The sequence below is a fragment of the Excalfactoria chinensis genome, chromosome 1 (genome assembly GCF_039878825.1).
Source record: "Excalfactoria chinensis isolate bCotChi1 chromosome 1, bCotChi1.hap2, whole genome shotgun sequence".
Classification (NCBI taxonomy): domain Eukaryota; kingdom Metazoa; phylum Chordata; class Aves; order Galliformes; family Phasianidae; genus Excalfactoria; species Excalfactoria chinensis.
In genome coordinates, this window is record NC_092825.1 from 25,514,481 (window position 1) to 25,540,389 (window position 25,909).

At 36.0% G+C, this 25,909-nt stretch overlaps 1 protein-coding gene across 4 annotated transcripts in view; it reads left to right on the forward strand.

The window, feature by feature from the left end:
• The window catches only part of DOCK4 (dedicator of cytokinesis 4), a 236,175-nt gene that overhangs the window by 121,806 nt on the left and 88,460 nt on the right, over positions 1–25,909 (forward strand). For all 4 annotated transcript variants that reach the window (XM_072351725.1, XM_072351994.1, XM_072351814.1 and 1 more), the window contains exons 13-15: positions 11,221–11,346; positions 24,210–24,334; positions 25,288–25,450. In XM_072351725.1, the coding sequence (XP_072207826.1) occupies positions 11,221–11,346; positions 24,210–24,334; positions 25,288–25,450 (414 nt within the window). The remainder of the gene's footprint in view (positions 1–11,220; positions 11,347–24,209; positions 24,335–25,287; positions 25,451–25,909) is intronic.

Here is a 25,909-nt window from a genome sequence, read left to right on the forward strand (position 1 = left end):
TACTATAGCTTTTCTATTTCCCATTCAGTGTCCCACCACTCAAAAAGTGCATTTTTCCACTCATGACGATTTATACTTCTTGTGCAGAATCTTCATGAATCTTATTTTCATCTTGAATCTACATTAAAAGCAAGGGCCAAATAAAGACAAAGGTATCAAAGACTCATTACTTCGCTTTTCAGGCCAAAAATATGTGGAAAATGAATATTCCTATTAAAAGTTCACACCAAATTACTATAATCTTGCATTGAAAATAACACATTTGTATTTATCAATCTGTAGGACCAGAAAGCAGTGAAATGTATAGTGCTGATACAGAAACCAGTTGCTTTTCTTGAACTATATAGTATTGTTCTTTATCTCCTTTCTGCTGTTTCCTTCATTAGTTCATTCAGATCTGGGCAGTTCCAGTTCATGCAACTGCTATGCTGAGGCTGCACTAAGTAAACATACTTGTTTACTGCATGTCACTTTACTGCATATTTATTGTGTTCTCATTTTAGTTGTCTGAATTTCAGAATGCAAAAACTGTGGTAAACTGTAAAAAAACAAAACAAAACAACACCCCAAAAAAGCCAATTTCATGCTTGTTTTTAATTCTGAAATAAAAGTTCAAAAAGGAAAGTGTTATTTCAGATAAATAAAATATTCAATGCCAGTGGTAGCATAATCATAAGTAATAGTCTATTTTAGGTAGTTGAGCCTAGCCAAAGATCTTGTTTTCACATTGAAACTTGGGACTTTGTCAAATGTAATTTTTTTTCTTAAGGTTTGCAGTGTAGGTTGTGGTAGCAGATGCTATTCTCTGACTGTGTGACTGTGAAACTATATTCTGCACCTTTCTTAGGTCTTTAGTAAATAACTAGTATTGGATGTGAACTGCTTTTCTCTTTAAATAACGAGGAACTAATGTGCAAAGTGCCTTGTGAACTGCTAGTGATCATATAATAACTGCTTCATTTGTCTACAGAATTACTGTGTGTGTGAGTGAACCTGTTGAATTTAAAGTGCATTTTAGGACAAGGGGAAGAGAACAAGGCCATATCTGGTTGTCACTAAATATTTTTTTTTTATACAGAAAAACATAACGAAAAAGCAGTGAGTGCAGTTCTGATTTTCATGGTTATGCAATGTCGTGTATTTCTTTTCTTGCTTTTCAGTAACAGTTTATCATGCATAACCTTATATTCTTGCCTACACAACCACATTTTTTATCTGGTTCTTTATACTCTTGAATTATAACTCATTAAATACAGCATACCATGATGGAATGAATGTCCTTGAGTAGAGTGGTCCTTTGGGGTCTGAATATGGAGGTTTTGCCTGAAAAAGTCACCCACTTAAACAGTTCTTAATGTAATCCCTACGTAAACACCATCAACATCTCAAAGTTTCTCCTCTTCCCATAGACACCTAAAAATGTGTTATTTCTGCCACTGCTTGAAGCTGAGAGCAGGTGTCTGGGCACATCCATGATACTTTCTCCATCAGGGTATGCATGGTCTGGATGTAGATGCCTGAGCACTAGGTAGAAAAAAATGCTGGAGCTGATTGCTGTGTCTCATGTGCTCATGTTACTTCAGGAAGTATATCATTATTGACTTAGCTTTTCATAGAAATAATTTACTCCAGTGTTTGAGATGTTCTTCAGAGAAAGAAAATGTCTTGATTCAGACACTGACTTGGAAAAAGATTTTCAGTCTGTCTCACATGTCCCGTATAAGAATGCTAATCACTTGACTTCTCAGACTTTCCTGCAGCAACTCTTCAGATTTGTAAAAGATCAGAAAATATTCGTTATACCACAGGGGAAGTAAAAATGGCTCTAAAGCATGCAGAGTATTGCTAAGTGTGTTCTATATTCATGTTGTCTTGCAAATCCTAGAGAGGAGAGATTTAAGCCCTGACCTTTTGATACATGAGAATTTTCTCCCTAACAAATTATCTTACAAAAAGCATTTTAAAAATTATTAAAGATATACTTGCAACTTCTTCCTCCCCTCTCCTTAGAAAAAACAGACTGGATTGCTTTGTTTTCCTCGGAAGGGATCCAAGACATTCCTTCTCACACCAGTTTTTAATTGAGGTTCCTGATGTTTTCACATGTAAACTCCTCTGTAAAATGCCAATTTTTAGATCCCTTTATAACAAGTCTTTAAAAGCTGCATGATCCTGTTGCAGTAATTCTGAAGAGATAAGGCAAGGACACATGCTTTTCACTTGCTACAACAAAGAAGGTGGAAGTCCTTTCAGATCCTATAGCAATTAAAGTAATGGTGTAAGAATTTAAAAGTACATATATAGCTGTTGCAGATTTAGACATGTAGATTCTACAAATAGAATAAATGTAATGGGAAGATCTTTTCCTGTGTTGTCATCTTGGAATGTTCTGATGAATAAGAGAAAGGTAATGCAACCTAATTGTGTGTTTACTGAGTGCAGTATGGTGGTAGCAGTGCCAAACTGCATTGCAACTCCACTGACGACACTGGTCACTACATATCCATTTTAATTGATGGGAGGGCCTTAAACTTTAGAGGAGATGCACTGAAAATAGTGGAATTTCTCTTACCATCCCTGTCATGAGTGTGATTTTGTTTTCCCATTTGTTTTTTTATTTTCAATATGGTGGCAAGTTTAAATTTTTCTTCTGTTGCATTACATGTCAAAATACAGTTTTTGATGAAGCTACTACATAAATCATGCCCTCTTGCATATAGTTCAGATCATATGAACAATAAAATGAGAAATGACTGTATTGTATCTCAAAGGAGGCAGAGAGAAATATTTATTTTAAATACAGCAGAAGTAATATCTTAGTGGGGAGGCTGTTCTGAAGACAAATCCAGGTTGTGGTTTGATTTGTAGAAGACTAAGCATGACAGCCGTAAACTTATATGCTTTTTCTTTAAAAGAGAAAAATGCACAGGTATGTTCAACAAATCTGTGGTTTACTGTCATTAATAAATTGAAACCTGTTTCTATGATACATGTGCAAAAATCTGTAGGCATATAGCATCATCTAAAGGTTTTGTGGTCTGGCCCCAACTCAAAGCAAAACTAGCTTGTCTTTGTGGAATCTCTTTTGAAGATCAGGGAGATTGCTCATTAAAGGCGAGTTTTGTTACACCGCTATCGTTTAAATTCAACCAGATCAAAGTAAGTTTCATTAAGCAAATCAACTAGTTAAGGGGAACTATTGTCACCTCATATGTTTGTTTTCCCAAGTATAACATTGGTTTGTACTGACACTCAGGTTATCTCAGTGTTCACAGGAGACTTGGTTAGAGAAGGTAAGCCATGAGGAAGACAATCTCAGTGCATGACAGCGCATCTGGCAAGATGCAAACTCTGGGACAAGAGTGGCAGTGGGGGCATTTGAGTAGAAACAGGAGTATGTGCTCAGGGACAGCCTAAGTCTTCCTACACCTCTCTGCTTTCAGCAGACTCTTGACAATCTAATAATATCTTTTCTCCATGGTTACCAATAAACACTGAGATATTAGAGAAGCAGGTAGAAGGCAGTATGCTTTGGCTGCTTCATCTTCTATTTCACAATGGTAAGCTTTGGCTTAAAAATTATTTATTCAGTGGGGAAGTCTTTTAGAGTCATTTACCTTCCAGTGCTGAAGCTGTGGAGGCTTCATGAGGAGCATCATTTTCCCCCACTTTTTATGATGAAGACCTACAAGTTATTAAGTACAGAAGGGAAATAGTAGCTCAGCTCTGAACGTGCATTTATATGAACAATACTGTTACAACTCAACACAGTATTTTCTGGATTCAAGATGTAATGCGTCCCTGGAGGTATTCAAGAAACGTTTAGATGTTGTACTGAGGGCATGGTTTAGTGGCACAAATATTGGTGGTAGGTGGATGACTGAACTAGATGATCTTGGAGGTCTTCTCCAACCTCGGTGATTCTACTTTTCAGCATGACAGTACCTCTGCAGCTCACAGCATTAGCCCTGTTGGAGTTGTTGCAAAGAAGCCTTCCCCTGAATTGGTGTGAGTGATGGGTGAGAAACAATGTGTTAATGTCCTTCCAGAAGCAGCTATTGCTGTTAGTCATAGGGAGGAAGTTTTGGTTCATGGTGGAAAGAGGAAGGGAGGGAAATGAAGAAGAATGAGGGCAGGAGTGGTGACGTGCTTGAAAGGGGAGAAACAGAACAAAATAGACAACTAGGTAACTCCTGAGCTTATGGTTCATCACATTCAGCTTTAACCTGCATCTTTAGTATCAAAAGGCCTGTCAGTATCTGCATAGGGGATATAAGAAGGGACAGACTACACTAAGTAGGGTCTATCATGAAAGGACAAGGGGAAATGGTTTCAAATTAAAAGAGGAGAGATTTAGACTGTATGTAGAGAAGAAGGTTTTTACGATTAAAGTAGTGAAGCTTGTAGGTTCTCTGTCCCCGGAGATGTTCAAGGTCAGGCTTGTTCAGGCTCTGAGCAACCTGATGTAGCTGTAGGTGTCCCAGTTCATTGCAGGGGAGTTGAACTAAATGACATTTAAAGGACTCTTCCAACTCAAACGATTCTATGATTCTATGGTTTGTGCTCAGCTGAGAGCAGTGTTTGTCTCTTCTCTGCAGGGTGTCCAGATGTGTCATCAATTCTCTGAAATGCTTTCTCTAGCTACACATAGCTAACGTTTCAGAGCAAATATATTTATTTAATTCTTACTTCTGTGACAATCTATTAATTTGCAAGTTTTAATCTTTTGTTACATGTTATGAAAAGGAGTTTGTATTCTGTTGTGATGTATTTAAGAATTAGTTGTCACTGAAGGCTGATATTTGAAATACATTTAAAACAATAATTGCAGTTGTATGTACTTCATTGAAAGTAGATAATGAACTGAGGCATTCCATTTTGTTCTAAACAAATGCTAAAGCTGAAAGATTAAATGTATAGTGAATTTATTCAGTTTGTTCCTCAGGCTCATTTAGGCTTGAATACCAGCTATGAAAAGCCATTTGTAAAGAAGATTTTTAGACAAAAAATTTGCAGATTTTTCCTTTTTCAAGTACATTTTAACAGAATGCCTGACACTGTTCAGCAACTGAATGTTAAACCCCTTCTTCCAAATTCAAGCGTAACCAATATCTGTTACCTAGTCTAGCATATAGTGTTAACTGCAGTAGTTTTGGGAAAAGATATTTATCCTTAAAGGTGGCAGACTCATAAATCGGTCAGATATAAAGTTCTATGATTATATGACAGTCTGAGCTTGTCTTGTCTGCAAAGGTTGTAGATTTACCTAAAGGAAAATATAAGTCAGATTCAGGATTTTTTATTTTTTTTTTGGTGTAGTGATCCATAGTCATCCTTCATAAATATCTAAAGGAAGTCTGGAGGCAAATGGATGAAACCAGGCTCCTCTTAGTGGTGTGTAACAATAAGACAAGGAGCTACAGCCTAAAATTTGAACATTGGAAGTTCCATACAAACATGTGGAAGAAGGATGATGGAACTCTGGAGCAGGTTTCCCAGAGAGGTTGTGAAGTCTCCTTCTATGGAGATATTCAAGACCCATCTGAATGCCTACTTGTGTAACCTATTGTAGGGACTTTGCTTTAGCAAGGGGGATTGGACTTGATGGTCTCGTGAGGTCCATTCCAACTCCTTCAGTTCTGTGATTCTGCGATTTACACAGTACGGCTATAACTTGTAGGCTTTGCTGAAGATGAGCACTTTAGAAAAATTAAATGCAAACCATATTGCTGGACAAAAACTTCTCCAAAATCTGTTTCTGCTTATTACTAATAAATACCATCTTTGACTTCCTTAAGTATATCTACAGAAAGAATAGCAAATCTTAAGAGAGCTCCAAATGATAAAATTAATGAAACATACGCACAAGATTTGATCTCCTCCAGTGGTTATAGCTACAAATTAATTACCAATATTACCTGGGCTCTTTTTTGGTTGTGAGGATTTGTTTTTAATACTTTCCATGGGTTTCAATTAAATGTTGCCTGTTTCTTTTTTGAAACAAGACACAATTGGAATGCAAGTACCTAAATCAATTAGGCATTTATTTTGTTCATTCAGAGTAACTGTAACAAGGCTGGTGGAGATTGAATTTACCTCTCTTTTTCTGTCTGTTTGTGGGATTATCTACAGGGATTTTACTGTGACCAAATTTCATGAGATTTAGACAGTTATTTTACCTAAATTACATTGAATTAATAAATAATTCTGATTTCCTGTTATAATACAGAAATCTACCGGCTTGATCTTTGCAGTTGTAATTCAGATAGTTTAAATACTAACAGAAATATGAACACCTGTGCGTTTTCTGGGTACTTTTAACACCCTTAGGCAGCTTGATTTGAACAGATGCTGTATTTCATTGCCTTTCTTAAAATGCAAACACTGCTGAATAGTATTCTGTTTGACTTTTGACTTTATTGTCTTGTTGGTATATATATATTTTTTTATATATTTAGTTTTGTTTTTCTGTTGGCATCCTGAGCAGCTGCTAGGCATTTTCTCCTTAATATAATCTAGGATGCTTTGCTGCGAGTAGATAGAAGCTGAATATAAATGCTTTCCCCTCCCCCAGAAGCTCAAATGCAAATGAGTATGTAAGCATAATAAACAGTTGCCTTTTGTCATCACTAAATGCAGAAATCAATAATGCAGTATAAAATCTGTCTTAAGTTAAAATCACGTATCTTACAGAAATACAGAATGCTTATTCAGCAGCTTGTCCATTTCTGTATTGTCTGTCATTTGAATGATAAAAATCGTCTGTGGTACGTGTTAATTGTGAGAAATCTCTTGTGCTTGCAAAAGATGTAAAAGCAAATCTGTTAGCAGCAGCACACAAAGCTTTGTAGTATTCTTTTAAGAACAGAAGTAAATAAAGAATGATAGCTAACACAATAGATTTTAATTACCATTAAAATATAATTGAAGGTGATTAAAGTTTTGTCTGAGGGGACAAAACTAGACTAAACATCTAGTTAAAGAAAACATGTCAGTCATTTAGACACTGGATCATCATTTTCATTTTATGTTTTAGCTTCCAGTGTTCTAGAAGTGGGAAATTTGGAGTTTTGGAGAGATTCTAGGGCTACTAAATGCTGCAGTTATCCTATCAGCCACCATCAGATGCTTTCTATGGTGGCATCTTACAGTTCTCTGTTTTGCTTTGTCCATGCACAACTGTTCGTGCACAAATAGTCTATTAGTATTTATTGATGTATTTTTTGAAACTGAACTCTTTAGATTTTGCTGCTAATTTTATTATTCTTTCTCACGTAATTTCCTCCATTAAACTAGTATTGACATACATCATCAGAATGGAATTAATTAAAAATAAGTGGTATTAATTTTGTTATATGATAGAAAAGGAGTTCATTTTTTCATAGGAGAAAAGTTAATGATTTATCTTTCTATCACCTCATACAAAAAGAGTATCTCTAATTCCTTTATTGCATTTCTTTGAGTACCTTCTCCATCTCCCCAAATTAGATGCTGACCAAATTGGAAGCCTACTGCTGTTTGACCCTGTCTCATTGCTGACTGGTGATTAAACCTTTCTTTCTTAGAGCAGTAATCTTATCTTCTACTTTCCCTTCTTCTCCATAGAGATAGCTATAATTACTTGCAAATTGAATTCAGTGACTTTCTGGCCATTTCAGTGTTGCACAAAATTCTGGTTACATCTTGGTGAGAAAGGTGGTGTCTTCGAACTAATTGGCTCCTCTTCATTTCTCTTTGTTTTGCATTGTGTCTGAGGGATTCCTTCTTCACTTCAATTGAATGTGCAGCCTAATAAAATCTGAATGGCTCTTTGTTATGTCTGTATGATGTAAATGATCTTAGTTAGCTCTAATTGATAGTCAGGTAGACTGATTTATAATAAGCTTGGAAACTTGTCAAATGTTAAGTGATCCTTGTAAAATGTGAATTATTTTATCTTTGCAAAATACCCCTTTCTCAGGACTTTTATTTCAGACATATGTTTCCTCAGTTGCCATGGGTGTGTAGCTGCTTTCAGCAAGTGGTGTCTTTACAAACCCATGAGTTATGGACTTGCTAATACACGTACCTGACCACAGTTTTTGTGTTGAGCTGAGAATACCCAGGACAACTCTGTCTTGTCTTGGCCTGCCTATAGGTTTGCTTAGACTTCTAACAGCATTTATCTAATGACAAAACAATAAATTACAGCTACTTTATTTTAGCTCTTGCATAGCTTTGTTCAGCTGCGTGATGCAACACACATTGATATGAATGCTCTATGAGGGCTATTTTATTTTATTATATTGGCCCACCTATCTTATTATGTCAGCCTACGATGTCAGAGGAGATGGTGATGGTACAGTAATAAAGGTTGAACCTTCCTGGCAGTACCCCATTGCATTTAGTTGCTGTGCACTCTGCTGATGGCAGCAGAGTGGCAATGACAGAATGGTGGCTGACATGGGAATGTACATATAAAGCAAAGGTGTGTCACTGACCTGTTTTCCTCCACATGGAAAAAAATTGCATTCATTCACATTCACAAATGTTTATGGAGACCAAAGAGTGGGTGTGACCCCGGTGACACAGTGGGTAGTGCTTTGCAGCTATTGGTGACAGTGACAGTGGGTCACCTCTGCTAGTGCAAATATCTGTAAGTGTGGCATGCAGGCTCCTGTTCATCGCTGGCAGAAATGCATAGCAAATAGTGGTGGCTGTGTTGAAGAAAAGTGTTTTGTAGCTGAGAATACTCTTTATCAAATAATGTGATTGTGCTCTTTGTATCTGTTATAGTTTCCACAGAAATAAATAGGAGGCATTACTTTCAGAGCAGCCTATTGTGCATAGAATTGGTTTTCTGTAATCAGATGAAATGGAATGCATGAGAGTAAAGATTTACAATGATAACTGATACTTGAAAGTACTGCCCCTGGAGTACATGCTGGAAAGTTTGTATTTAAGTATGTCACCACAGCATTATTATCTTCAGGTTTCCTTCCCTGAGCATCCTTGCTCTGTTTTCAATCTGGTGTAGTTGAACTCATTCTAGTGCAGTACGGGGGTGTTTACAACATTGCAATTGCGTAACTTAATCTTTAATCCAAAATTCTTCATTATTTTTAAGAGTTCGGAGATGCATACAGTTTTTTTGTTAAAAAGATGTATTTAAACTTCAGGTAAAATGTCTAGAATGTGTGCTAAATGTGTTCACTGGGAGATTGTCTTGAAACTTTTGGACATAAGCAGATGACCTTTCATTTGTGATTAATGAATACTGTGACAAGCAGAGCTCTAATACCATTCTTCCCATGCATGAACGAGTGTTTCAAATTCTTGACAGACTGCATATTTCTCAAGTTAAAAATATTCAGCCACTGATGAGCTTTTTTGATATTTATTTTGGGGTTTACCTAAACAAAATTATTCATGGATATCTGGGAAATCTGTAGACAAAAATATGCAGAACTGTGGTAGTGTCTGGTTTTGTGGTCTTAAACTTGGTGTATAGAAAACACGGTCACTTTATACAACACAGTATCAGTATCTGATTAATGTTGTTGTTGTTTATGTGATCTGGGGCAGTGACAAATGTTTTTCTTTAGGTTTCCAAGGAAACAGTGAAGTGGAGGTATATGGGGGTATGAATATACACAAGGGGTTATGAATATACATACGTATGTATAACAGCATCTCAAAATATAGAAGGAACAAGATTGGCAGTAGGCTTAGTATCAGTGTTTCTAACTGTCCAACTGATCCAACCTAGCTCTTTCCATCCAGCAATGAAGAACTTTTCACCTGCTCTAAGAGTGTCTGGATTTTGCCTCTGCAACGCTTACCAACAGTGAAAGGACATAGAAGGCTCTTGTACTATAATCTGACCACTGTGTGGTTTATTTTCTGGTTCACACTGATAATAATTATTACTATTTCCTTAATATAAATGGTTATCACAGTACAAATTACCATTACTGAGATGATTAATGTTCATTGTATTAAATTCAGTCCTTAAAATGAGTTAGACTTCACTGAATGCTTTTCCTTCTAAGATCTATTTACACACTCAGCTGGAGATGTGTAGGTGTGTTGTTTTTAATGTTAAGAGAATGGAAGTCTGGTCAGAAAATCACATTCTCCATAGGTGCCAAAATAATACATCATAAGTGGAAATAAGTGGCAACAGATAAAAGTTGTCAAGCTAATCAGATCTCTGGTCTCTTACATGCGTGAGACTGGACTAGCAATACTAAAGGTTGATTTTTCAGGCTGTAGTTTAGAACCATCAGACTTAAAGAAAATTCATTCATTTAAATATACTGTGCTTGTAGGGAAATTTTCTGAAGGACTAATGACCTTGTTGTTCAGACTGTGTGTGCATGCTATTTACTTAAGATTAATCTGAATTTAATTATGACTTGACTGAGATTTCTCCTTATCTTCAGTTGTTGAGTGTATGTGAAGAGTTTTATCTTCCCCTTGATCTGTCTGTTGACACGTGATATGCTGTAGTAATGCTGAAGGTCAGGGAAGATTAATCTCTACAAGCTGTGTCCTGACACTTGTCTTGGTGCTTACTTTTGAAATAACCATAACACATTCCTGTTGCTTTTGCTAATTTTAGTTGTGTCTGCAGTGATGTTGAATGTGCAGTTGTGATAGGTGAAGTTATTTTTCCTAGATTCTTGAGGAATAAATATTGGGAAATGATTACATGGCCACCATTGAATTTTGCATGTCTTCTAGCAAACATGAGAAAGTGACTGATATAAATATGATTAATGTTGATTAAAAGTTTCAGTCTTGGTCATTATGAAATTACTTGGCCTGCGTGTCAAATATCAATTATGCTAGATTTGTTTATTAAGAATTTAATTCTTCTGTTACTGGATAAACATATAACCTTGCATAAGGTGAAGTGATGCACTGTAATGAAATGCTCATGTTTTTCAAATGGATAGGGGGCATTGTGGTTGTACTATTTCCTGTGTAGCAATGAAGGCAGCATTGGGTTGAAGTAAATGAAAAAATGAAATAGTAACAAATATTATTGATTGTTGTTTCTCTAAATTGATGTTTTTTTAATATTTTTCTCCAATCAAAGTCATCATCCATCTCTGTCGAGACGATTTTGATCTGATGTGTCATTGTAGTTTACTTACACATCAATAATAATTTGGTAATGACAATCACAGCCTGTTTGAATGGCTTACTTTACCTTGTTTTTCTCTTGATTTTCAGGTCTGGCAGTTTCTCTTCAGTTGCTTCATGGAGACATAGAACAAATTAGGAGAGAGTATACATCTATGTTTACCCACGGAGTATCCATAACAAGGAAACTAGGTTTTTCCAATATTATCATGCCTGGTAAGTTGCAAAGAACAAGTTTTCATTAAGGAGCAATAGAAAGAACTAGCGAAGAATTAATGAGTATTCATTTGCTTTCCAAATAAATGTAGATTTCTGAAAATTGTTAAATTTTCTAGAGACTTTTTTTTTGGATGCAAATAAAAGAAAACTGTGTCTCAGGTTGCGTACTGTATAGTTACTAAGTCAATGTCAAAAGAACATACAGATATTGTTGTCTGCTTTCTGGAAGTGAAAATGACTGAATGCAAGACTGCTGAGCTCTACGCAGATAAAGAGGCAACCAGCAGAACGTGGAGCAGGTAACTTCTAAATAAGGACTCACAGACTTTCATTGACAAGGTGTAGCTTCTGATTTCACCTGGTTGATGCCTCAACTGATAGAAATAGAGATACTGGAAACGGATAGTAGAAGGGTTTTGGAGATTTGTTTTCATTAGATTGTATGATAGCCTATGTAAGTGCTTAAACAGGTTCTAAGGAAGGTTAAGAGAATGTCTCAGTATGAATATGAAGAAGCAAATACAGTGAGAAAACAGATAGTGGTAAAATCTATAGATCATTCCCAGAAACAAAATCTTTACCCAGTGTCTTTTTAAAGGAAAAGCATACTCAGGAGCAGCCTACTTTGGCATGACTGTTGCATTGCTGCAGTGTTAGTGAGGAATATTGTAGGGAGGAGCTCACATCTTCGTTTCAGTTCTGCGTTAGCATGCAATGCCTTGACTCTCTCAGAAATAATCTTCAGGACTTGCAGATTCTTGATAGGGACTACTTTCTCCTTTATAGATATTTGTCTTTTCGTTCCTGTGTACATAAATTGAAAATGAATTGTGGTTTCAAGACAAGAATATGTAAGCTTCATTGTTTCACTAATCAGAGGAATTTTAATAGTCTATTAAAACTCAGTAATGAGACTCAGATTTAGCTGTGTGCATGCACTTTTCTTGAACTTCAGCCTGAAACTTGACAGCTGAGAATTCACTGTTCTTCTCCTACTGCCAGTTAAACATCTGTACTTCTGCATCCCTCATCAGTACTTCTGTGCACTTAAAATATGCACAGAGCACAAGTTCATAAAGCAGATTTAGCATTATTGTGAAACTGTTCTTCTGAAATCACCACAACATTCATAACAATAAAATATGTAAGTTAGGTGCTATTTAATTTAAAGGTAGATTATATACATGTGTTAAATGAAAGTCTTCAATTGAAATCTTAAGGCTTATTAGCTAGGTTCTTTGTGTTACTGTTTGATTTCTCATTTGAATGGAATGAATATTATAGATAATATGGCTGATAATTTTGAATGCAATTTTACAGAGCACGTTATAATTCCCATTCAGAAACCCTTCTCAATTTACTGATTATCTGCATATGATTTAGTGACTTTCAGCTCTCTTACCAAATTTTCTTTGTTCTATAATAGCTCTGATTTTCCAGTTGTGGAGTAACACGAATTGCTAAAAGCATGTTATAGCCAAGCACTGTGTAGTGAAATGCTGCAACACAAAGACTCAGTTTGTCCCTTTCTTAAAAAAAAAAAAAATAATCTATGAACTTTGATGCATTGATTTGTTAGTCCAAGTATATGCAGTTAAGAAGACGTATAACTTCTAGTTTGTGTTTGCTGGCATAGAAGAGATTTCTCCTAAAGGGAAATAATCATCTTATTCTTCTAATGACAAGTTCCAAGGGCTAAGCAGGGCAGCGTGCTCTAGGCAATGAAATGCCTGCTGGAGCCTAGCCTTTGAAATGTTTTTTTCTTTTAAATCTCCCTTTTCATTTTGTATCTCTCTAGTGTCTTTTTTCAGAGATAAATTAAAGAAATTCATCTTTTGCAACTGGAAATGGCCACTAATTAGCTCTTTTTTTGTTGAAATTGAGTGTGTTGCTCTGTCTAATTAGCACTTAGGTTAGGACTCTGAACCAGGCTCTCTTGAATTATTTAATAAGAAATACTGCATGCTGCTTAACTGTGGTATCTCTTTTATAAAGTGCCAGATTTTAAGTTGCTCTCCTATTTTGATGTATTTAAACTCTAAGTGACCTTCATTTTGCATTGTATCAACCCTTTTCTCTTTAGAGGTTTTGCTTCTGAAAATAACTAGCACCAGCACACGTGCCATACTAGAATTTTGATGACAATAATAATGCATGTTTTTTGTAGAGCAGCACTTTTTATGTCACTGGATCCTGACAGGGTGAAACCACAGAGTGCTCTTTCCAGGACTCATGAAATTTTTTAATGATGACATTCAAGAGTTTAAGGAGATTAATAGATTGGTAGAAAAAGGCGTATATGATTCAAAGAGTCTGTTAAATAGGTAATTCATTCTATTCTAGCTGGCAGAATAAGGAAAGGCAGTGAAAGTGTTACCTTACATGCATTTTTCTAGATTTAACCAGTACACTCCTTTCCAGCATCCAAGTGTGACAGTCAGCAGATGAGCAAGCTGGTATTCTTGGAAAGCTTTGTACTGCGTCAAAGGAAAACTGTGTTTATACTCTGAATTTCTATCTTAACATTTCCTGAAAGGACAGGCAACCATGTAATTATTTAATATATAAAATTTTCCATTTCATCTTTATGAACATACTAAGCTTTTTGAGAAATACTTTCACATATGTAGAAGTTATGTGATGTGAAAGCCCTTTCACATCTTTTATATAAAATTTTACCTGTTTTTTTGCTCTCTTATGTAGTGTTCTCATATAGGATCTGATTCCAAATTTAACATATAGCATCTACATCACTGCATAACTTAAGCATTGGATCTTCTGCTCATGTGTTCTGACATGTATGCATGCATGCACTGGCTCTTTTTCATCTTTGTAGAAAATACCTCATCAAAGAAACCCATTCATTAGTGTGTGGTGGTAAACCCTAGTGCAGCTGTTTATCTCAATGAGGATTTACTGAAGGGTCCAGAGCTCTCTGCTAGGGCAGGCAGTTGTAAACAGTCTGCTGCTACTACTCTTAGTAGACAGAATCTATTCAGTATGAGACATTAGCAGATAAAATAAAATAATCTCAGGGCTTTCTGTAGAGTTCTTTTTTCCCTAAGAAATTTAGTCAAGTAGAACCATTATTTCCTGAAACTACCTACAAGCTTATTCTGTGCTGCTTTATACATAATCTAAAAAAGAGTTATTTAAAACAGCTTGAGATGTGAGTTGAAGTGCTATATATATTTTAGAGTCCATAGGGTATATTACAGAATATAAACAAATGGCCTGTTGACTGGTGTCTGAACAGATTTTCGTAGACAGATATCTGTTAACTATTGACACTCTTTCTGCTTTGGATTTCAGCTGGTGGCATTATCATTGCTGAGATGTGTCCACCACTTCTGAGTTAAGATCAGAGTTTATATTTGTTCCTGCCCATCCAAATTATTAAACTCTTTTGAAACTAGAAAAGGCTAAAGAATTGACAAGTCAGCACAATGGTATTACAGTGATTATTATTTTCCCTGTACTTACCTGTCGGTGGTCTAAAACAGTGCTGTCTAAGCTAGTCAGTTCTGACTGGAATGTTCTTTTTTTGTAATCCTTCACTCTGAACTTTTTGGTCCTCCTCTAATACTGTGATATCACCTTGCAAAGAACGCAAATAAGAATCCACATGAAGCTGCAGTATTAATTTCTGTAACAGAATTTAACACTTCCAGACTTCTCTTATGTTTGTCAAACCATAGAAGTTGCATTTTGTTTCTCAGTGTTGTCTTTTTTAACAGTTTCTGCTTATTCAGCATCTACAGTGAGCAGCCCAGGATGCTGCAGTGCTTACAAGTTACATATCAGCTTTGTTATGCTTAATTTAGAAATTATTTTTCCTCTTTTTTTAACCATCACAACTTCACTGCTTTGCATTTTATTTTATTTATTTATTTTTTTAAAGTCCATTAGGTGTCCTTTAGTTGTCCAATTACATCTAATCAGAATTGTCTTTGAAAGATGCTGAACATACTACTCATTCATCTGGGTTATTAAAAGATCTTATTTCTTTTCATGTTCAAGTATGCTTCCTCTCTTTCTTTCTCTCTTTCTTCCTTTCTTTTTCACAAGCTTTTAAAATGAAACTATAGCTAGAATATTTGTCTTTTTATACAAATGATCTTACAAAATGCTGTCCATATGATTAACATGCATTTTTCAATGATGTGATTTTGACTAGAAGCATATTTCTCCTTTCAGCACTTAAAATAAGAATCTGGAGAGCAAAATTGTAGAGAAATCTATGGAATCTGTTCTCTTCATGTGTCTGTGTAGCTGTCACTAAGCTTGGACTTAGTAAAGATTTGTTGATTTTAGGAAGAGAAAAATATGTTTCACACCCTTTCATGTTTTTCTCCTATGATGAGTGGTATATTTTTTTCCAGTCTTCGTCAGTCTCTGTGGAGTACAAACAGCCTAAATTTCCACCTGCCACTGTTAGCTGTTCTGATTTCCAAGAGTCCAGAAATATGTGTTTTTAATTACTGAAAGTAATATTGCCTGGATATATTAGTTACACAAAATATGTTTAAGCAATATTGTCAAGTAAAGACACCCTGAATTTTGACCTTTCACAAAACTGTAGTAGTCTGTGGGGAATATGCTCTGCTTCCCAAATCCTATTTTAATACTTTTTAGAAGCTTTGATCTTTTCTACCAAAAGGAATTATCTTCCTTTCTGTCTATCTTTTGAGTCACTGGAGAAAACAAGATACTAATACATGACTCCATGCTTGGTTAGGCAAGTGCAAGGAATTCCTGTATAGTTTTCCATCTCCTTCCCATTGCATCTCTCTTCTTTTTTTATTCATTAGTAACCAAAGGAAAAATGGAAAAGGACTATGGAAAGGGTAGAAAAGCCAGAATTTAATTGAACTTCCCTCAATTTACAATTTCTTTATGAAATTTTATAAGTGCCGGATTCTGCACCTGTGACAGAGCAATCCTAGATATAGGCATATATTTGGGTAATCTTCCTGGTAAGGTTTTTGGAACAGGCTGCCCAGGGAAGAGGTGAAATCACCTTCCTTGGAGGTTTTCAAGGGAATGGTAGATGTATTACTGAGGGGCATAGCTTAGTGGGCATGGTGGTGACGGTTTAGATGAACTTAATGGTCTTTTCCATCCTTAATGATTCCACGATTCTATGATATGTACAGTTTGGGGAATGAAGGGCTGGGCAGCAGCTGTGCAAGAAGGGGTCTGAGGATTCTGTTTGGCAGCAATTGGAATATGAGTCAACGAGTTCCCTGGCAGCCCAAAGGGATGAGTGTTGATGGAGATGCCTCATTTGCAGTACTGTGTGCAGTTTTGGGCCCCACAGTGTAAGAAGGATGTAAAACTAATTAGAGTGTGTCCACTGAGGACAACAAAGATGGTGGAAGGTCTGGAGGGCAAGACATGAGAGGAGTGGCTGAAGTCCCTGGACTTCAGTCCCTGCTGCAGTTCTAGAAGTGTTTGGACAATAATCTCTCAAAATTTGGTTAAATTCCTCTCAAAATCAGCAGATCCAAGCTTTCTTTTAAACAAGCTTGTAAATCTTTTATTCCACACTGTTCAAATCAATTTGTTTTACATCTCACTAAGAGGAAGAACAAGGAAGAGTCAGTCACAGAGCAATCATGCAAGGTGAATCTACATCTTGTTTAAAATCTGAAAGTTTTGTGGTTTGAGAATCCCTTGTGTCAAGGGCATTTCATTTGCTTCATCAGCTTTTTTCGGATGAATGTTCTTTAGGGCTCTTGAGAGTTTCTGCAATAAAGCTGAAAATGCAGACAATGTTCTGTTGAAAAGGGACTCTGAAGTAACTGAGAAAAAGAATGGTTTTGTTTGTTTGTTTGTTTCTTTGTTTCATTTTATCCTTCATTTTAAATGCCCAAACTTACTAAATCTAACAGTGAAAAGGCAGTACTGTTACCAAAGTTACCAGTGCTCCCGGAATTCTAACACATCTTGCTTTAATTTTTCCTTAATAGTATTGCTGATATTCTTGTTTATATGAAAACAGAAATGCTCTTGTTTCTTTCTGCCCATCCTCTGTCATGTACTTAAATGCAGATGAATTTGAACGTGCTCACCATGTAAGATTTTGCCAGCTGTCACCCAGGGGGTTCCATTCTCAGACCTTTTCCTCCAGTGTTTGTATTTGAGCACTCGTTACTACATTCTCTCATCCTTGAGCCCTATGTGAACATTACTGATCAATAATAATATTGTGAGTCTGTGTTTCTTGCAAATAGCAAAACTGTTCTTTGCCATGATAAGCAAGAAGTTTGCTATATGGAGAGAAATCAATAGACAGAGAGCTGGCTGGTGGTTGTCACAGCCTTTAAATCGTACATTGGATGCATCAGTCGCATCATTGAGATTTGCCCTGTTTCTTATGAGAACTAGTAGTATTTCTTCCTTCAGATCTGCTTTTATTCCAGATTACATTCACTGACAGGTAGCTCCAGCTGCTCTTTCAGTATCATCTACAGTGCAAAACAGAAAAGAAATTGTTTCAGTAGGGGAAGTTCACTTACTACAGAATGGCTGGCAAACTAAACTCCCTTTCTAACAAAGACAGCTGCCTTTGATCTTTGATAGCTATCTTCAGCTTGAAATCATCGTTCCAGGTTAATATGCTACAACAAATTTTACAGTTCTAGATGGGATTGGAATATGAGAAAAGTTGTTAGAACATCTAACTTGCATTGGCTCGCATTGGCTGAGGTTCAGTTGTGAAGCTTCTGTGAGCCAAGGGCAGCTTCTGTGTGAGACCTGTATCTGGGGGATTCATCTTCTGAGCAGCATCAGGCCTGTGCTTGTATGCAAGTGCCTGAATAGTGATAATTCATCCTCCTATTTGTGAAAAAAAGAGAGCCTGCAGAGCCATCCCGTAATGAAACTGCGTAGCAGAGGTAATGGGACCCCTGAGCATGTATTGTCATTTCCAGCCTGCAAATTACTCGTCTCCTTTCTCCTTTCTGGTTATTTAAAGTTTGTGGTTTAGTCAGCATGATCAGGAAGACTGACCTCCATTAGATAAGTGTGTTCTGCAGCAGTCTATCTTGTAGCTGTTTGGGGGCTTTAATTGGCCTTTTCTTTTTCTCCATTCATTTACCTGTGTCATGTAATTCATGCATCCCACACTCAAGTTTAGTGCTTGGATACCTCATTGCTAGCTGAAATGAAGTCACGAAGCTGGTTTTATTTCTTCTTAGGTCAGAAACCTTGAGCTGAAGTGTGCCTTGTTAGAACCTACATCTGGCTCAAAAAGGATTTGGAGTTCTTCCTTTTAGCCTATAAGTAGTGCTTTCAAGATGTTTTTGCCAGGTCGAAGCTGAAATGTTTTGGCAGGACTATTTGAAGAAGCAGTTACTGCCAATGCTATGCTGTACACATTTTGATTTAGCAACCCAGACATTTCAATTCTGCATCTTTCACATACAATTAAATTCACTTACTGCAATGAATGCCCTTTCAGTGTGTACACTCAACACTTGCGCTGCATGGGAAATCAAGGCTTTATAATCAAACACTACAGCTTTGCAATTCTTTATTACACTCTGAGGAACTTCGATTTCTATATATCTCTAACCCTCCCATCATGCTACAAGCTCTTGTAGGAATGCCTTGGATATAACTGTAATATTTAAAAATGTAGTTGTGATTAGCCAAACAAATGAAACCATAGGGCACTAACTAAGTAGTGTTCGGGTCTATTGGGTTGCTTTTGTAATTAGCACAGAAGCTACTGATATCATTTTTCAGCACAATGTGTTATTGCCTGAAAAGAGCAATAGCAAACAGCTTCCCTAGATGCACACTGATCCTCATAGTTCATCCATTTGCCAAGAGAGGACTTATTAATTCTTACTCCAGCAGGGATCAATGCCAACCTTTGTTTTTCTGCTTTGTTCTTTGTCATCTTACATCTAATCTGCAACTACTTCTGTTTTACCTGTGGTTGGCTATATCATGTTAACTTCAGTTTTTATTGTGATACTGGCTAGGGTATCTGTGCTACAAGAAGCAAGTTTCTTACACAGCAGAATGATTCAGAGAACTCATAAACACAATGCGTATCTTCTTTAATTTCGTTTTCTCCATCTTCTGTTGACTCAGCCTATAACCCATGTGTCTAAATGTGCAATTTACTTCTCAGGAGTGATTTAGGTTTGCAGAACACATTTAATGAATCTTTGTGTTCCTGGTTCACTTTCTTGTAGCCTTTTCTTTCCCAGAAAACTATATGTCAGCTGTAGACAAAACTGAATTCCTGTGGAGTTTGATCCCATTTTGTTTAAAACTTATTAACTGGATGCCTACATCCACATATTCACTGCACAGTCCGGAAGCTCTGGTAAATTCAGAAAGCTTGAAGAAAACCAGTTCTTAAAATAACATGACTGAGGCAGAGACAGGAGGCAAAAATGAGCTTCCCTTTCTTTTGAAAGAAAACCCTTGGTCTAGATCTTTTGTACCATGCAGCTTCATTGTAGTTAGGTGTAGGCTTGCCACCTTAGAGTTGAGCAACATTTTCTGTATTGTTTTCACTTGCTTATTACTGTACCAAACTTGATGCTGAAATTAACCATTGTGTGTCTTCACTTAATGTTGGTATTTCTGAGCATTTAGCTGATATGTTGCTTTTTTCATCATTTTTGAAACATCCACTTCTCTGTTTGAGATTCAATTTTATAGGCATGTTTTCAACCAGTAATTAAAAACTGATTTACTCTAATGCCCTAGATGTCCCTTGTTTGTTTCTTTGTAATTTCCTCACATTTGTTCCAATGTAAGACAGTAGAAAATCTCAGTACTCATACATCCAAGGGGGTATCTGAATCATGCAGGTACTTTAGCAGAAGATACCATCTGTACTTGCCAAAGTCTACCTCAGAACTTCAATATTCAGCAGAACTTTGACTTTCAGGGCTCCCTGTGGTTTTAATAACATCTCTTGGTAAAAACACGATGATATAATATGAGAATTATCCATCTGGTACAGAGATACTATGGAAAAGTGTGCATATTCTTGTGATCAATTATGTAATCTTAATCTCCATAAATGAAAAAGTTTAATGAAAGGAACATAAATAACAAATTCAAACATTGTCTGATGTTTGAATCTTTTATAAATCAAGACAGAATTGTTTTTACTGGAAGAGGATTTGCAGTAGGAACCCCTAGATGAATTTTATACAGACAATGTCAAGATTTTGATAATTTCTGTTAAGGAAGATTGAAGCAGTGACATTTCTACATTGGGGAAGTAGAAGAGGTTAAGATGTCTCCAGAACAATGTATTGAGAGCTAAATAAATCTAATAAATAAATAAATAAAAAATAAAAAATCATTCCGAATATATTTGTGTATGCTTTTATCACAGTTTTCTTTCCTTTTCCCTTTCCAGATTGAAGTTCACTTCCCAAATCCATTTTCGTTACTTGAATCAGCAGTTCTATTTTCTGATAAGTCTTTGTGTTTATTTTTACAACCCCTCTGACTTTTTAATCTTCTGAGCTTTTACTTATAATATGTTCACATAAATATTGCACTAAAGATTTGTTGGAAGCTTGGTTTTAAGTTCTTCACCTTCGACTACCCTTATCTGAACTGTAAAAATTCAATGTAGCTGGGTTTTCTGTATTTTAGTTGGAAAACAGTGATCTTCTGTAAAGAAAAAGTGAAATTTGTGTGAGTGCAGATAAATTCTGACAAGGCCAAACTTAAACCAGAAACTGCATTTTCATAAAGGTTGCAAAATGTCAGATACGCTGCATGCTATGAGAAAAGGAAGCTGTTGTTTCATGTGCCTGATGCAGACTGTACTGTTGATATATAACCCATAGCTTACATTATTTTTTGTTTAATTTTCTACTTTATTTCAGTTATCTCCCTTCTGCTTTTCTGTTCATCCATTTCCATATTTCATGTACATCATTGGTTCTCATGTAGTGTGAGTCCTTTGTCTCCACTTGCATTTAATTTACCATGAATTAAAGTGGAGAATATATGACGTTTTCTTAGAATATGGTGACTGTATGCCTTACTCTGAGTCACTGAAAACAGAGTAGAACTTTCTGAATGTAGATAAGGACAAAAATTGTGCGACCTATATCCTTTCATCACACTGGTTACGAACACAGCCAAGGTTCTGTAGGGCAAAGCGAGACAAGAATCGTGCAATTGCATCCTCCTGTGTCTTTTTTCCAGTGTTATTTTCTTCTGACATGACTTTGCACATTTTTTTAAATCCTTGAAAAACACACTGTTTTTGCAAGACTTCTTAAATTCTATGAAATTGTGATTACTTTCTAAAAATACTTTTTTTTTTTTCCCATTTAAATCCTTTTAAATCTGAGTATGCTCTGCTTAAAATTAAAAGTGTGGTTTTCACTGAGTTTTATCTGCACTAGGTCATGATATTTGTTATGAAAATCTGCTTTTTTGTTACATTTCAGCAAAGACCTCATGGAAAATGGAAATAATTCCTTCCCGATAAATTATACATAAATGCATAGATGCAGAATTCAGCTTAATCTGCATAGAGATACTGCTGCAGATAGAAATTGTTTGCTAAACCCAGTTATATTACAAACCTTCTATTTTTTATTACTGTGTATTGTCATTTCTTCTGAATGTAAAGCTCCTGTAGGTGACTGATGTCCAGCTCTAACCTGGACCAATCCTAGGATAAGCACATGCCAAGTAAGAACCCAGCATGTTTCATGCTCTTTGTTGACCACACTGACTTGTAAATCTTTTACAATAGAATGCTACTCAAATGTAGAAATAATCAGAATCTAGTAATTTTAAAGGTCATTTTATGAGTTGACTCGTGAGACAGCCCTACTGCTTCAGAGCAAGGGCATATCTAGCTGACTGTTGTAAACAGGCACCTAAGGAAGAGAGAACTGGACAGGAATATAAGCATGTGCAATGTTTACCCCTGCATTCTCTCAACCTCCATCTATTTTCAGCTCAAGGGATTTCCTGAGCATTTCTGTGACCGTCTGTTTCATATCCTTCAGTGGATCTGTCTTCCAAGACTTCTCTGTTCTCCCCTTGAACACATTCTTTTGATCAAACTTCTGGCGTTCACAACATCCTTTGGAAAGTTTTGGGTTTTCATTCACAAGTCTTGCTGTCCATTACATGAATAACCACCGCCTTTAGCTCATTTCGAAACTGGGTACCAGAGACTGATTCAATGGTTGCACACACTCATTAGTAGTAGTTCAGCTTTTTCATCCTTGACTTCATATCAAGCTCTTAAGTGAATACCATCTGCTCCTGGTATTTGTTTGTGCTGCATATCTGTATTCTAACATCTTGCAGCAGTATGTCAGTAGACAGCTGATAACAAGGTAATACAATGGCAGTTTTCCCCTTCTTTTTAATGGGTATGTTTATTGAGAGTTTGATAATAAAGTTGGCTTTTTTTTTCTTTTTTCTTTTTTCTTTTTCTTTTTATTTATTTTTAATTTTTTCCAATTTGACAGTGGTTTAGATTGTGCTTTAGAGAACTCAATTCATTTCATATAGTGATGGAATAATGTTATGAAATATCAGAAGGCTGTAGCAAGATTAATGTTTCTGGTACTTAAAAATCACTGCAAAGTTGCACACAGCAAAATAAACACAAGAAATATGAAACACGAGCAGGTCAAATTCTGCCTGCACATTAAAATGAAGCTGAATATTGAAGATGAACTGATTATTTATCAGTTATGTGCCATATTTGACTTTTTAGTAATATGCCTGTAAATACTCAAAACTGTTGTTTTCCTCTGATGCACAGTGAAAATCAATTTTAATGCTAAAATTTCACTAGACGAAGGCATGTATTCTCAATTTCTTTCTAGCAATTAGAATTTTAGAAGATGTTCCTGTGGTTGTGCTGTCCTTCATTTCTCTAGAAACTTCCAAGTAGTTCTAGCAGTGTTTCTTCAGAAGAAGGTTAATATTTACTTCGTAGAAAAAAGGCTTAGAGTTTCAAAGAAAAGAGGGGCTTCATTCCACCACAGCTACTGCTTCGTCTTTGACAAGAGCCAAACTATTCTTTCTTTCATTATCCATAAACTTTATGGTGTGTATTGAATGAAATTGAAGTCAGCACAGATCTCAACCAGAAGTTCTTGATAAGGCCTAATGGTTTACTTAGTTTGTTGATGGATAAATATGAAAACATTTTCAATTTAACCACATAAAGAGGTATTTTATAACACATATTATATAACACTTAGGCCTGCCTCAGGTTTTGTGCTTTGAATATGTTGATGAAGATTTTAATCTAAGAAACCTTTCCAACAACTGAAAAATAAGCTCGCTTTTCATCACTAATCTTCAGGATAACATGTCAATGTAAAATATGTTGAGATCTCCTATGTGGGAAAGAGAGATGAATTCTAGCTTGTTTTTTGCTTTTTCAAAGAATAATGAGAAAAGTAATAACTTTATTAGAGATTAAGTGTAAAAAAGTTCTAATGAGGGGTCTTTAAACAGAGAAATGGGGAGATTACAATTGAGAAAAAATATGTTGATATTGCCATAGATTAGAAGAGGAATAAAGCCAAGCTGCAGTATGGGTAGAGATGCCACGGGAAATACCAAGAGACCTAACATGAATAAAAGTTGCCAGCATTGCTTAATATAGCAGATAATCTGTTGGGCCTTTATCAGAATGAAGCTTTATTGGTGTTCTTGGTTTATGAAATTTTTTCTTGGTTTTCTTTGTTGTTATTAAAATCTGAAAATGTTGATAAATTGTGATGCTGTTCCTTGAAAGAGAGGATGAAAGTCTGCTGAAGTCTTAATAGTGTAAAGTAATCTATGTAAACTGACTTTTGCACACCTTTTGTTTTTCTTATTAGGTGAAATGAGAAATGATTTATACATCACTGTAGAAAGAGGAGAATTTGAGAAGGGAGGGAAAAGCGTGGCCAGAAATGTGGAAGTGACGATGCATGTTGTGGACAGCAGTGGTCAGATTTTAAGGGTACGTCTCTGAATTTTTCCTTGCTGTAGTTAACCTTGATGCACTCCTTCAGATTAAATCATCTTTTGTTGGTGTTGTGTGTCTTTTGCACTGTTCAGATATTCAAAGCATTTCCACTTTATATGTTTTGGTAAACACCTAAAATCACCAATCAAATTACTAATTATTTCATTAGGGCACTGTGAAATGTTGAAGCAAGATTACATTCTGAAGGGTTTTTGATTTGCTAATTCTTATTTTCATTTGAAAGTACTTTCTTATGTCTTCTGTATGATGTTGAGAGTTACAGGGTGACAGAGTGAAGAAAGACACATACAGCCTGGTTCAAATTGCATACGTGCATGTGTATTTGCAAATTCAGGGTGTGTGTGTGAATGCTGGAGTGCTGTGTTTTAGATAAAATGTTCTTAATATATGTGCATGTATATATATACTTATAAAGAGTATTAAGATATAATTGCTGAGAAGAAAAGCTACAACAGTAGCATAGTTTTCTCACAGAAAATTGATAGATATCCCCAAGACAGGATCCTGAGAAATCTGTGCTGCCTTTGCTAAGGAAAGACTATTATGGGTGTTGCAAAGGCAACCCAACACATTGCTTGTTAGCAGTCAGGGGATCCAGATTTCTTTACTATTTCCTGCTGGCACATATCACTGACAACAGAAATCTCACAGGTTTATTTTACATGAATAAGGGTCCTGTAGTCTGTGCTGTTCTTGCCTCACTTCAATTCTTACGTATTTACTACAGGGACCACCCCGTATCATGGGATTCCATATCACATGTGTTGCTTAAGCCTTCCTAATCACCCAGTTACTCCTTTAAAATACTTTGATTCTCATCTGTGTGGATGATTTTTTGCTGTTTTTTTCTAATCAGCAAGTGGTAAAAAATGTTAGTAATGTGTTAATAAATCTGAAAAATTTAATCAATATTTCTTCCTCATTAGGATTTTATCTCATTTGGCTCTGGGGAGCCACCAGCCAGTGAGTACCATTCCTTTGTGCTTTACCATAACAATGGTCCCAGATGGGCTGAGCTGCTGAAACTTCCTATTCCTGTGGATAAATTCAGAGGAGCACACATCCGCTGTGAATTCCGGCACTGTTCCAGTAAGCACTGATCACAACTCCTGCTTGTCCTCTCTGTTGAAACTGCTGTCAGCGCTTGAGTTTCCGTAACACCTTGGGAAAAAGCTGCGTACACTTTGTATGCTTTATAAACTTTGTCTTTATGCTTTCATGCTTTCACGACACGGCATTTCAGGCTTGCAACTCTGCTTAATGAGACTTGGTGCTTTGGTAAAGCCTAAACACCAGGAAAAAACAATCTAATTTTATTAATAGCAATGGATAACACTGCAACTGAAAGGTATTCTGAAACAGAATTTCCGTAGGTAAATTTAGAACATGCCTAGTGAAACATTCCAAAATGATACCTGCTTCTAAGTACCTGTTCAGCAATCTGCCAGTTGTTTTTTTATTATTATTTTTTATTGTATAATATTCCAAAATTTCCTATAGATATTCTGAACAATTTTGGAGATGATTTTAAGGGTAAAAATGATACTA